General features: G+C 45.9%; 1 protein-coding gene across 6 annotated transcripts in view; it reads left to right on the forward strand.

The window, feature by feature from the left end:
• LOC119965254 (ras-GEF domain-containing family member 1C-like) overlaps positions 1-13637 on the forward strand; it is a 250134-nt gene that overhangs the window by 217790 nt on the left and 18707 nt on the right. For all 6 annotated transcript variants that reach the window (XM_038795746.1, XM_038795748.1, XM_038795749.1 and 3 more), the window contains 2 exons: positions 2385-2597; positions 11817-11891. In XM_038795746.1, coding sequence (XP_038651674.1) covers positions 2385-2597; positions 11817-11891 — 288 coding nt within the window. The remainder of the gene's footprint in view (positions 1-2384; positions 2598-11816; positions 11892-13637) is intronic.

Raw genomic sequence — 13637 nt, forward strand, 5'->3', positions numbered from 1 at the left:
TATTCATCTCTGTAAATTATTGGACTAATGATTAATAAGACAACATTACCAGCAGATTCTAGATCTGACTACAGGTATTGCTTCTGACGAAACAAAAATCAGCATATTTGTAATGGTCATTATTATGTTGTAAATAATACATAAGTAAAGGTAAGGTAAAGTCGCCATAGTCCCAGATGACCATGGGCTGCTTTCCCCTTTGAGGGGGGAGAGCTGACTGGTGGTGATTTAACCTGAGAATCGCCACACCTCGGGTGAGGGACAAGGTTGAGATGGTGGGCCTTCATGAATAACCTCTTGTAAGTATCCGCGAAAATGTCGTCATAGAACATAGAACAGCACAGCACAGAACAGGCCCTTCGGCCCTCGATGTTGTGCCGAGCAATGATCACCCTACTCAAGTCAACGTATCCACCCCCACCCCCACACCCCATTAACCTTATTTTTTAGGACACGAAGGGCAATTTATCATGGCCAATCCACCTAACCCGCACATCTTTGGACTGTGGGAGGAAACCGGAGCACCCGGAGGAAACCCACGCACACACGGGGAGGACGTGCAGACTCTGCACAGACAGTGACCCAGCCGGGAATCGAACCTGGGACCCTGGAGCTGTGAAGCATTTATGCTAACTACCGTGCTGCCCACAATGATTTCAATTAGTCATGATTTCAATAAGATCAACATTTTCTCCGTATGAAAATAATTAGATATTCATTAATGAAGACTGACAAAAAAAACAATGCTTATCATATGAGGAGTGCTTAAGGACGCTGGACCTGTACTCATTGGAGTTTAGAAGGATGAGGGGGGGATCTTATTGAAACTTACAGGATGCTGAGAGGCCTAGATAGAGTGGATGTGAAGAGGATGTTTTCACTGTATGGGAAAAACTAAAATCCGAAGGCACAGCCTCCGGCTGAAGGGACGATCCTTTAAAACTGAGATGAGGAGGAATTTCTTTAGCCAGAGGGTGGTGAATCTGTGGAATTCTTTGCTGCAGAAGGCTTGTAAAGACCAAAACATGAGTGTATTTAAGACAGGGATAGATAGGTTCTTGATTAATAAGGGGATCAGGGGTTATTGGGAGGAAGCAGGAGAATGGGGATGAGAAACATATCAGCCATGGTTGAATGGCGCAGCAGATTCGATGGGCCAAATGGCCTAATTCTGCTCCCATATCTTATGATCTTATGAATAGCTAAGGAAATATTTTGACCATTCTAACTTTACTCTCCTCCCTCTGCAGTGTACTACAGATCTGCTTTGCTAGATCTCAAAGCTAGATGAGTATCACTCATCTGGCATATGCATTGAATTCATTAATCAATATCTTCCTTTCTATCAGCACTGAATATCAATCCTTGAGTCACCTTATTTAATATTGAGCAGTGATCAGGAGTTAATTTAATACCGTGCTGTGTCTGAGACAGAGAGCTATACAGTGTAAGACACGGCTGACATCATGTGTGTTTTACTGCAAGCTGTAAATTTAATTCTGTCCACTAAGAGAGAATATACACGTACATGCAGAAAGCTTTGTTCTTTGCCAATACATGAGTGTTTTGCGATAATAAAAAAGACTATGCATTAAATTGATAATGTACCCAGGAGATCCAGCTTTCTAAAACTGTTTCCAAATTGCACTAGAATTACGCTCCACTTGGTCTTCTTTCCAGGTGATGGCGAGCCCCAATGGGTCTTGCAGCATTAGTTTTAGCATGTCCCAGAGTCAGAGTGGGACATGACTTCAAAGCTATTTTGCCAGCTTGTATGATCCACATCCAAGATCTCTTTGCATTGATGCAAAACTGGGAATAAAATCGCAGTCTAAATCAGTCTGCAGCTATTAGCTCCAATTAAATTGTCTTATTTTCAGACCTGATATCTGGGTCTTGCAGGCTGCCAGAAAAGGAAGTTGAGCTTCCTTCTAATAGGTAGAAAAATCAATTAATACATTTTTCTTCATTTAATTACAGAAAAAAATCATTTTACATTAATTGTGTTTCCATTAATCATTGCCCTACTGCAACTCCCAGTTGTTGCACTCCAGCTCTGATAGAACCCTTGGGTTGGATTTTACAGGAGGTGGGGTTTACTGCCAATTCACATGACATTGTGAAGCCCCCCCTATTCCAGCAAGCATTTAATGCTCAGTGGAACAGGTCATCCAACTGAAACATTACTTTGTTTCTCGCTCCACAGACGCTGCCAGACCAGCTGGGTATTTTCCGTATTTCTTGTTTTTATTGCAGATGTTGATTCTTGTATAGTATTCGTATGCTTGACTTATTTGTTGCAAGTACTGGTAAAGAATATATGGCCACTGTCGCAGTTCTTGTTTATTGGCATAACAACAGATGGTTTTTTTTTTCATTCCCAGAGCTACTGGAAGACGATGAATCAGCTTTTGCAAACCCTGAATCAAAAACTGGCAACTTTAAATCAAGGTGAAGAAAACACAATCAAGGTTAATGCTAGTGTGTCTGACAAATTGGTTATCATCAAAACAAAGCCTCCATCTATTCAAAGGGATATACTGAGTATCTGCAATGACCCTTATACACTGGCACAACAGCTAACTCATATAGAACTGGTAAGTTGGATGACTATTTTTATAGCTTTATCAGCACCATCATCTGGACTTAACCCTTAAATACATGGATCTGGTAAATATCTTTTGGTGTGAGGAGTTTCAATAAAATGGTACAAACCCAGTAAATAGCATTGAAGAAATTGCAGGGTAGGGTAAAACATGTCAGCAATCAACAAGGCAAAATTGTGATACTACCACTCAGCACTGGCATGAGTTCAATTCCTAAAGAGATTCTGGCTAACACAATATCAATTCAGAATGCATAATTGAACAGATCTAAAGTGGCAAAGAAAGGTGAGACTTTAGAATGAAGTCTAATATTCAATGTGTTATTTGGCACCAGTGTTCAATTCCATTTCAGATTGACACCTTCAGGGCTTCCCACAGTGTAGAAGGTGAGATAGACTCACTTTTATTGAATTTAAGACAGACGTGTTCACAGAATCTCTTGTTCGCTAATACAGTAATGCCGTATGCAATCTCCATGGCTGACAGTGGGAGGGATCTGACTCCAGTGCCAGGTCAATAAAATGTGAGACATGGTCTGAAATCACAATTGCCAAGTAATCCACCCCCTCCATCAAAGGAGGAGAGACCTATCCACCACGAAAAAGTTAATACGTGAGTGTACCTCGTACACATGGGAGACAAAGGAAAAATCTTTTGTAGCCTGGTGCAAAAAAAACAAAAGCCATGAGTCTAAACCCCCTTCCCCATCGGCTCCATGAAAACCAACAACATCAGGGTGCCACGATGATTAGCACTGCTGCCTCACGGCGCCGAGGTCCCAGGTTCGATCCTGGCCCTGGGTCACTGTCCATGTGGAGTTTGCTCATTCTCCCCATGTCTGCATGGGTCTCAGCCCCCACAGCCCAAAAGATGTGCAGGGTAGGTGGATTGGCCATGCTAAATTGCCCCTTAATTGGAAGAAAATTATTGGTTACTCTACATTTATTTTTTAAAAACCAACAACGCCTTCGCCTCCCCTGATGAAGTCAGAGATGTAGGCCTGGACTGATCCATCCTGGTGTACAAAACACAGTTTAAGTCACCGCCCAAAATAAGCTGATGCAATTCCAAATCGGGGATGGAAGCTAACAGCTTGTTAATAAAATCTGTATCGTCCCACTTTGGAGCATAGACATTAGCCAGGATCACCAAGGTGCCTGCTAAAGACCTACAGACACTAACATGTCAACCAGGATATTAGCGGCAGAAAACTGAACCCTTTTATTGATTTAAGATTGCTGGACCCCGGGTCCTAACATCAAAGCCCGAACGAAAAAACTTGTCCCACTCACCCCCTTCTGCAACTTTGTCTGGTCTCTGACCCGCAGATGAGTCTCTCCCAGAAACACCACATCAGCTTTAAATTTTTAAGGTGGGGCAGCACGGTGGCGCCTTGGTTAGCACTGCTGCTTCACGGCGCTGAGGACCCGGGTTCGATCCCGGCCCCGGGTCACTGTCTGTGTGGAGTTTGCAAATTCTCACCGTGTCTGCATGGGTTTCAACCCACTACCCAAAGATGTACAGGGTAGGTGGATTGGCCACATTAAATTGCCCCTTAATTGGGGGGAAAAAAAAGAATTGGGCACTTTTTTATTTAAGGTGAGCAACTACCCTCGACCTTTTCACCCCCCCTCGACTTTTTCACCCCCTGTCTTTACAGGTGACTAAAGGAATTGGGGGTCTCCCAACCCCCCTCTCGATCTGGAGTCGGCCATTTCCACTAAGGGGGATTATCTAACAGTTACATAAAGTACAGCAACCAGGCCCACCCAAGATGGCCGCCAACCGCACTAATAAAATTAAACAAAGGGCAATCTGAAGTCACCATCAGCAAGCTATGCTTGCCCTCTGCCCACAGACATTAATACACCCAAATATGTATACAGAAAATAGTACGGCGAACATAAATCCCTAAACCTACCACTAACAAACCTAAACCCAAACAGAACAAAACACTGAGTTCATTATCTAAACCAGAACTACTATAATGAACTGCAGTCAACCCTTCAGCCCCGCTCCCGCTAGCTACCTCCAGCTAGCAGGGCAGCCCCTGCCAAGAGTGAAGAAAAATGATTACCGAAAAAAGACATGTGGGGCGTGATTCTCTGGCCTTGATGCGCTCGCTTGAGAGAAACAAGGCCGGTAATAGTGGGAGAGGCCAAAAAACTATATCCGCGCCAGGTGCCAAACAGTTTGCGATGCAATCAGCCTGCTCCCCTAGACGATATCAGGATCTCTCCATAACATGGCGAGATACCAATTATCACCCGTTAAGCCCTATTTCCATACAATTATTGAGAGCCAACCCATATCTAAAGGCCTCCTGTCATTCAGCGGCCTCCTCAGCAAGTGGTCGCCGATTAGTACTCCTTTTGAAAAACGTGAACCTGGCGGAAGGGCATCAGTGGGGAGCCGGGGAGGCGAGCTATCTTTGCTCACAGACAAAGAGCCCAGGGGCATTGGGCTTGCTGCCCCAGTGCTTGGCAGGGTGTGGTGTACCCTCGGCTAGGGGTGGGGGACCATCCGCAGGGGTGCGCCGTCATGGGAGGGTGTGGGGGGAAGGGGAGGCATTGAGGGGGAAACAGAGGGGCAACCATGCATGGCACCACCATGTGAACCCCTAGATCATGTGTACCCATTCTGGGGGCAACCCTTGTCCCTGCTCGTCTGCCCCACCAACCATCCATTACCCCCATCAACTGCCAAGACCCTCTGGCCGTGTGGCTGAACGCTATTGCTAATAGGGAATTGGCAATTGTGGTTAATAATAATCTTTTGTGTCACAAATATTCTTGCATTAGCACTGCAATGAAGTTACTGTGAAAATATGTGAGCACTTCACACAATCCAAGTGGATTTCCGTGGGTGGGCGGGCCATGTAGCATGTGGGAGTCATTGCCTAGCATCCCAATCACACCTTGGTACATGGACACTGCGCTTAATCACAGCAGGAGGCAAAACCACACACGCAGCAGCCAACATCTGAACACCTAGGGGTTGGGACACAGCTCCGGGAACATGTCCACAGCCACGGCGAGGGGGAGATGCCTGGAGAGATGGGCCAAGGTCCATTCGAAGGTCAGCCCGCATTGCGGAAGGAAGTGACAGAGGCATCATACTAGTTGTGAACAAGGGTGTTTACTGTGTGTAACAATTCCTCACTCTCCTGATGGTTCCCCCCCCCCACCCCCTCCCCCAGTTCCTCGGTGATCCTTGATGTGCTTGGCCCTCCTAGCACTACCGCTACTTCTAGGTGTGTCCTCAGGATGCAAATCTGAGGTGTAGGCAGCCAGCTGCTTACCAGGTCCTGTGCAATGCCCCTGGCGTACGTCCTCTGGGGTCGGACGGCCCCGGCTCACTTGGCAGCACATGCACAGCAATGCCGCCCTCTGCCGTGTGCTGGCTGTGAGACACGGCCTTATTAGAGAGGTGGAACTTCGGGTTGCCACCCAGCCCCCTACCTCTCGGTATCCACAGGGCCCTGGGGTTCACTTTGGGACGGAGGGGCAGCTGGTTTGAGCCTGGCTGCCCCTCCATCATCTGGCTCTGCCAGCCTTGGCGGTTCCCCATGGTCTGCACCATAGTGTTGACGCCCTTGGCGATGCTCTTCAGTGACTGGGATATGCTCTGCAACGCCTCGGCAATGCCCACCTGCGACTAGGACGAGCTCTGAAGCATCTCGTCATTCCCATCTGAGAGCGGGACATGTCCCGCAGAACCTCATCAAGGTCAGCCTGGTACTGGGTGACATCCCCCAGTGAGGTGGACATTCTGCCGACACCCTCGGCCACGGCCGTCACCGACTGCGCGATGCCTTCACTAATAGTGCCGATGTCTTGCAACAGGCTCTCCACTGTGGTCACCAACCTAGCAATGTTGGCCTCAGTGCCACGCATTGCTGACACCGTCTCCTGCACTCGTAGCCTCTGGGATTCCTCCCAGCGGCTATGGACCTGCTGGACTGTCGCTGACATCTCCCTCTGAATGTCCCGGCTGCAGTCTAATGTCTCGATCAGCTCTTGGATGACCTCACCCACAGGCTCAGCTTCAGGCTGGGACATAGCTGGGTCCTGGGATCCAGCAGACCTCCTACTGCTGTCTCGCCTCGGGGTTCCTGCCTCCACCTGATGTACATCATCAGCTGCGTGATGCTCACCGAAGCCTGACTGCTAACATGTCCCACCCAAGTGTGTGTATCTGCGTTGGTGGAAGGTGGGAACGACAGCTGTGATGCGCCCATTATGGTGGCATCCTCGGTGTTCTCCTGGGAGGCTGGAGAGGGGGGCCACCCGGGATGTGCTGGCGCCGTCGGCTGGGGGACCTGCGGGAGAATGGACATGTAGTCAGTGGGAGGGATGGGTCAGTAGGTAAGGCAATAACAACTCGCGTGTGACAGGCCCTTTGGCTGGGGCCCGGAGATTTCTCACATCTGCAGCGTCCGCCAGCCTCCGTGTTGGCTCTGTTCTCAGCCACCCGTCACCTCCAGAGCATGCTCTTCGAAGGTGGTGAGGATTCCTATGTCCGGCGTACCACTGCCAGTCTGGGCCCTCTCCTGGCGAATGTGGGAGAGCTTTTCCTGAGGAGACACAGAGAGAGCATCGTTAGCCACATGCTTGGTTCACAGTCATGGGAAGGTTGCAGGGGGCAGGGGTGAGTGAGTGTGAAGGAGGCTAGGGGGTGGAGGAAGAGTGGGGGGGGGGGTAGGAGTGTTTTGGGATGGTATAGAGAATTATGGGGTGGATGCTCAGGTGGGGCAGAAAAGTCTCCGGGGTCACTGGGGGGGGGGGGGGGGGGGCAGGGTGCATTGATCTCTACTCACTCATGCTGCCCGGTGTAGGGTATTGATCTTTTTCTGGCACTGGCGGTCAGTGTTCCTAGTCACACCCCTGCTGCTCACAGCTGCCGCCACCTTGTCCCAGACAGCACTAGCTGCCGTGTGGCTAACCCTCCGTGTCCCTCAGGGGAACAGGATATCTCTCCTGGCCTCAACAGCGTCTAGGAGCCTCCCCAGGATGGCCTCCCCAAATCTTGGGGCCTGTCTCCTCGGCACCGTTGTTGCAAGCTGGCTGGGGTTGGCTGAGCAAGTGCTGCTGGACCTTGTTAGCGGGGGGCTGGCAAACGGGTCCCGGCGAATCAGCTAGCGAGCCTTCATTTGCAATGTGAAGCCAGTGAGGCCTCGTTTAGTGGACCAATTAACATTGAATAGCGTTGCCGGCCAGGAACCCTGCTCGCTACATTCTAATAAAGATTAGAAATCTTTCCGGAGAATCGCACCCAAAGTATGAAATCCCTTTAAACTGTAGTCCTCCAATAGGGAATTATATATTTTTACAACAGTTAGAACAAATAGAGCAAAAACCCACATAAAACTAAACCCCCTACCCAAGTCAATCTTGCAAAACACTCAACCTTAAAAAGAACAGAAAAGTGCAAAAATGAACAGGGAACCCCAACAATTCCACATATCAACATGCCCATCCTGAATATTCCAGGAAAACTTCAGGAGGTTAGGTTAATCTTAGATTAGGATAAATGGTCGGCACAACATTGTGGGCTGAAGGGCCTGTACTGTACTGTTCTATGTTCTATGTAATCCATCTCCCCCGGTGCATCAAAAAAATAGTCTATTCTGTCAAAAGTCACTCTTAGCCATGCCGGGTACACCACCCCAAATCCAACTCTGCTCTTATACAGGGTGCCTTTGGCCTTATTGAATTCAGTCTGCTTCTTTGCCAGCCCCACTCCCACATCCTGGTAAAACCTGATGGTGTGGCCTTCATATTTGTAATCGCGATGCTCCCTTGCTCATCCCAGGACCTGCTCTTTTTCTTGGAAGCTGTGAAACTTCACAATTACTATTGCGGAGGTTCACCAGGGCGAGGCTTCTACCGAAGTGTCCAGTGGGCATAGTCCAGCTCGGGAGGGGACGTGAGTCTACCCTCCCCCACCATCTTCCCAAACATCTTCACAAAATACTCTGTGGGAGTTGGGCCTTCCATCCCTTCTGACAGCCCCTAAATTTGGATATTTTGCCACCTGGAACGATTCTCCAAATCATTCACTTTGGCTTATTTGCATCAGCCATCAGAGACTTCTCTGCTTCCAGAGAAGTAATCTGATCACTATGCCTTGAAAGGACCGCCTCTATGCTTTGTATCGTATCACCATGCAGCTTTACCACTTCATTGGTCCTCTCCAATGCCAAACTAATGGGAGCCTAGGCCTCCTCCATTAATTTGCAGAGGTCCCCCAACACAACCCACCAGTGTTTGTCAAATTCTGCAGCCAAAGTGCTGGTAAGCATTTTGGCAGTTAATGAGGTGACTGTAGTCAGAGGCTGCTCCGCCAGGTTTTGCACCAACGAGCCCCGAAAGGTTGATTCAGTTGATGAACTTTTTTTCCCACTTGGGTTTTTCAGGCATTTCATCCCATTAAACAAGTGGGGTTTTTAAACAAAAAAACGATGCATACGAAAGTGCCATGCTTTGCTTGGTAAGACTGTGACATTACAAATAAGTTGTTAGATCCGACCGATTTCAGACTTTAAAATGCTTTGATGTGATAATGAGCTTTTCGAATAATTTTATGCCTATGGAACAACCAATCCAATATGGGATGGATGTGTGCACATTAACCACCTTGGGTTCTAATTTCATCCCTTTAAAACCGATTGACCTCAATACAATTTCGAAGCCTATAAATTCTCTAAATTTAATTGGTAGATATCCAATCAAAAATTATTCACCGGTATTCTAATCTCAATTGCTTTGATATTGATAAAGAATCCCAAACACAAAGTTATTCGAAATCATGAACTAACCAAAATTATGCATGTAGAAATGAATATATTTTCAATAATTTCCAGCAATGTACAAAGAACAAAGAAACGTACAGCACAGGAACAGGCCCTTCAGCCTCTGAGCCTGTGCTGACCATGCTGCCCATCTAAACTAAAATCTTCTACACTTCCTGGGTCCGTATCCCTCTATTCCCACCCTATTCATGTATTTGTCAAGATGCCCCTTAAACGTCACTATCGTCCCTGCTTCCACCACCTCCTCCGGCAGCGAGTTCCAGGCACCCACTATCCTCTGTGTAAAAAAAGCTTGCCTCGTACATCTCTAAACCTTGCCCCTCGCACCTTAAACCTATGCCCCCTAGTAATTGGCCCCTCTACCCTGGGGAAAAAGCCTCTGACTATCAACTCTGTCTATGCCCCTCATATTTTGTAGACCTCTATTAGCTCGCCCCTCAACCTCCATCGTTCCAGTGAGAACAAACCGAGTTTATTCAACCGCTCCTCATAGCTAATGCCCTCCATACCAGGCAACATCCTGGTAAATCTCTTCTGCAGCCTCTCTAAAGCCTCTACTTTCTTCTGGTAGTGTGGCGACCAGAATTGAACACTACTCCAAATGAGGCCTAATTAAGGTTCTATACAGCTGCACCACGACTTGCCAATTCTTATACTCAATGCCCCGGCCAATGAAGGCAAGCATGCCGTATGCCTTCTTGACTACCTTCTCCACCTGTGTTGCCCCTTTCAGTGGCCTGTGCACCTAGATCTCTCTGACTGTCAATACTCTTGAGGGTTCTACCATTCACTGTATATTCCCGACCTTTAGACCTTCCAAAATGCATTACCTCACATTTGTCCGGATTAAACTCCATCTGCCATCTCTCCGCCCAAGTCTCCAAACGATCTAAATCCTGCTGTATCCTCTGACACTCCTCATCGCTATCCGCAATTCCACCAACCTTTGTGTCGTCTGCAAACTTACCAATCAGACCAGTTACATTTTCCTCCAAATCATTTATATATACTACGAACAGCAAAGGTCCCAGCACTGATCTCTGCGGAACATCACTAGTCACAGCACTCCAATCAGAAAAGCACCCTTCTATTGCTACTCTCTGCCTTCTATGACCTAGCCAGTTCTGTATCCATCTTGCCAGCTCACCCCTGATCCCATGTGACTTCACCTTTTGTACCAGTCTTCCATGAGGGACCTTGTCAAAGGCCTTACTGAAGTCCATATAGACAACATCCACTGCCCTACCTGCATCAATCATCTTTGTGACCTCTTCGAAAACTCTATCTAGTTAGTGAGACACGACCTCCCCTTCACAAAACCATGCTGCCTCTCGCTAATACGTCCATTTGCTTCCAAATGGGAGAAGATCCTGTCTTGAAGACTCCGAACACAATCATTTTTGAAAGGTGGTGAAATCTCATCAAGGTTTACAAGTGATCACTGGTTATTTATTTTGATGATATGTGGTAAGTGTGAGATATCTCTTTTGTGGGTGTTTTTGTTTTAGAGAATGATTCGCTTATCATTTTTCACAACAGGTTGACCATGATAATATCCAAGGTAATCTCATTCACATCTCTTTTTCCAGAAACCAGTCATACTAAATTTTTATCCATTACATTATGTATTTATTATCAAGAATAATCGAAAGCAAGCAATTAATCTTTTTGATAAGTACTGACTGGAACAATAAATGACTTATTGTTTCAACAGGGTTTTGTGTTGCAAGCTTCCTGGGATTTAGCTACACAATTTTCTTTAATTCAATTTTTTTACATTTTAACATTTCGAAAACATTACAACACAAAATAACCCCAAACCCCATTCTCCCCCCCCCCCCCCCCCCCCTCTCAATCTACCCCCACCCTAACAGTTGACGGTTACTAAAAATGCTGAATAAACAAACCCCATCTTTTGTGGAAGCCCTCATTCCCCCCTCTCAGAGAAAATTTCACCCTCTCTAAAGGCAGGAACTCCATTAGATTCCCCCAGCCACACCAAGGTACAGGGTGGAGAAGCTGACCTCTATCCCAACAAAACAAAGCCACCTGCAAGCAATCAGCAAGGCAAAGGCGAAAGCATCTGCCTCAACTCCCGCCTGCAACTCTGGCTGATCTGACATTGGCTATAAATAACCAAACATAATATGGCAGAACTATGAATAAAAACCTGCCTAACAGAATGAAGAGCTAGCAGATTTGATTTTAGTGCAATTTTCTGTTTCTGAACTAATGAACAAATACATACATACACATGAACCTGCTGCCATTATCGACCAAACATTTCTTGGAAAAAAGATTACATTGTAAAAAAAATTGCTTTCAACCGCCATGTAAAATATCTCTGCTCAGTTTTTAAACAGGAAGTACATTAACAACTATTTATTTTTCTGAAGGAACGATTGAGTTTTATTGGACCTGAAGAATTTGTGCAAGCATTTGTACGTAAGGATTCTTTGGATAACCCGAAGGTACAACTTGACACAGATATCTTGCAAAGAAATTATTTTCTAACCTGATATTGTGATCATCTTATTGAATAAGACAGGAATTGGTTTATTTTTGAATAAGACAGGAATTGGCTTATTTTCTTTCTATATAATTTATTGGCAAGACCGGTTGCAGCTGTATATACATGATGTTTGAACGTTATTCAGCACGATAAAATTAAAAGGAAAAAGTAGAATGCAAGTATTCACGTATACCACCTAGTGGCCTATTTGAGAAGCGATCAATTATCATTGAACTCATTGGTGGGATTAAATAAAGGTACTTGAACCCTGGGATTCTATTGGATTTGATTAGATTCTGATCTATTGGATTTTATTAGTTTCTGATCTGTTTTTCAAAGATAATTCACATTCTTTTGTAAGCGTCAGCTATTTGGAATTTATTACATAATTGTGAATACATATACGCGAGACAAGAAAAGTCAGTATCGAAAGTCTAACTTCATTTGAGCTGTTAAAATATAGATGCACTATTCCATATCGAAACTTGCCAGAAAAGAAAATGACTGAAAGCATGGATAATATTGATGCTACTGCACTACTTATTAAGAGGTGTATGATGACGCAGCCCACAGCACAGGACAAAAAGCTGATCAGAATTGAATTTGACAACTAAATATTTTAATGAATCCGTATTGCTATTCCAAAAAGGATTTTACTTTTACACCTACTAAATGAGGAATCGGGGGAAATATTTATTCATATACTTTGGATAAGAATAGCCTGTAATCTTTATGATGTTGGCATGTTTTGTGTGCCATGTCTGCATTGGATTGGTTACAAAAATCTGCAATTCTCTAGTTTTATGTATGCGCTGTATCCCAATGCAGTGAATTGCCAACCTCATTGCATGTATTTAAGTAATAGTACATAATTACTCACTGTATTCAAAGAGCAAACAGCACAGGAACAGGCCTTTTAGCCCTCCACGCCTGTACCAGTCATGATACCACCCTTGGCCAAAATCCTCAGCACTTACTACTCATGTATCCCTCTATACTCATCCTATCCATGAATTTGTCGAGCTGCCTTTTGAACGCTGTTGATATATCTGCTTCTACAACATCCCCTAGTAACGCATTCCAGGCACTTGCGGCCCTCTGTGTTTAAAAAAAAAAAAAAAAACTGCCTCGCCCATCTCCTCTAAACATCGCCCCACGGACCTTAAACTGATGCCCTCTAGTGACTGACCCCTCCAACCTGGGAAAAAATGCCTGCCCATCCATTCTATCCATGCCTCTCATAATCGTATAGACCTCTATCAGGTCAGGTCACCCTCGACCTCCGGCGTTCTAATGAAAACAGTTCGAGTCTATTCAGCCTCTCCGCATAGCTAACAGCCTCCAGACCAGGCAACATCCTGGTAAACCTCCTCTGCACCCTCTCCAAAGCCTCCACATCCTTCTGTTAGTGTGGCCACCAGAACTGTGCCCAATATTGCAAGTGCGGCCTTACCAAGGTTCTATGCAACTGTAGCATGACTTGCCAGTTTTCATACTCAATGCCCCGTCCAATGAAGGCAAGCATTCCGTCTGCTTTCTTGACTCCCTTGTCCAAGTGTTGCCATTTTCAACGATCCGTGGACCTGCATTGAGAATAAGAGTGAGGCTAGCAGTGCTCATTACAGAGTGAATGAGACAGCAGATTCTGGAGTGTGCATGTGAGGTCCAGACTTTTCAAAAATTGGCCCCACGGTTGGACCATATC

This window comes from Scyliorhinus canicula, chromosome 4, assembly GCF_902713615.1.
Source record: "Scyliorhinus canicula chromosome 4, sScyCan1.1, whole genome shotgun sequence".
Taxonomy (NCBI): domain Eukaryota; kingdom Metazoa; phylum Chordata; class Chondrichthyes; order Carcharhiniformes; family Scyliorhinidae; genus Scyliorhinus; species Scyliorhinus canicula.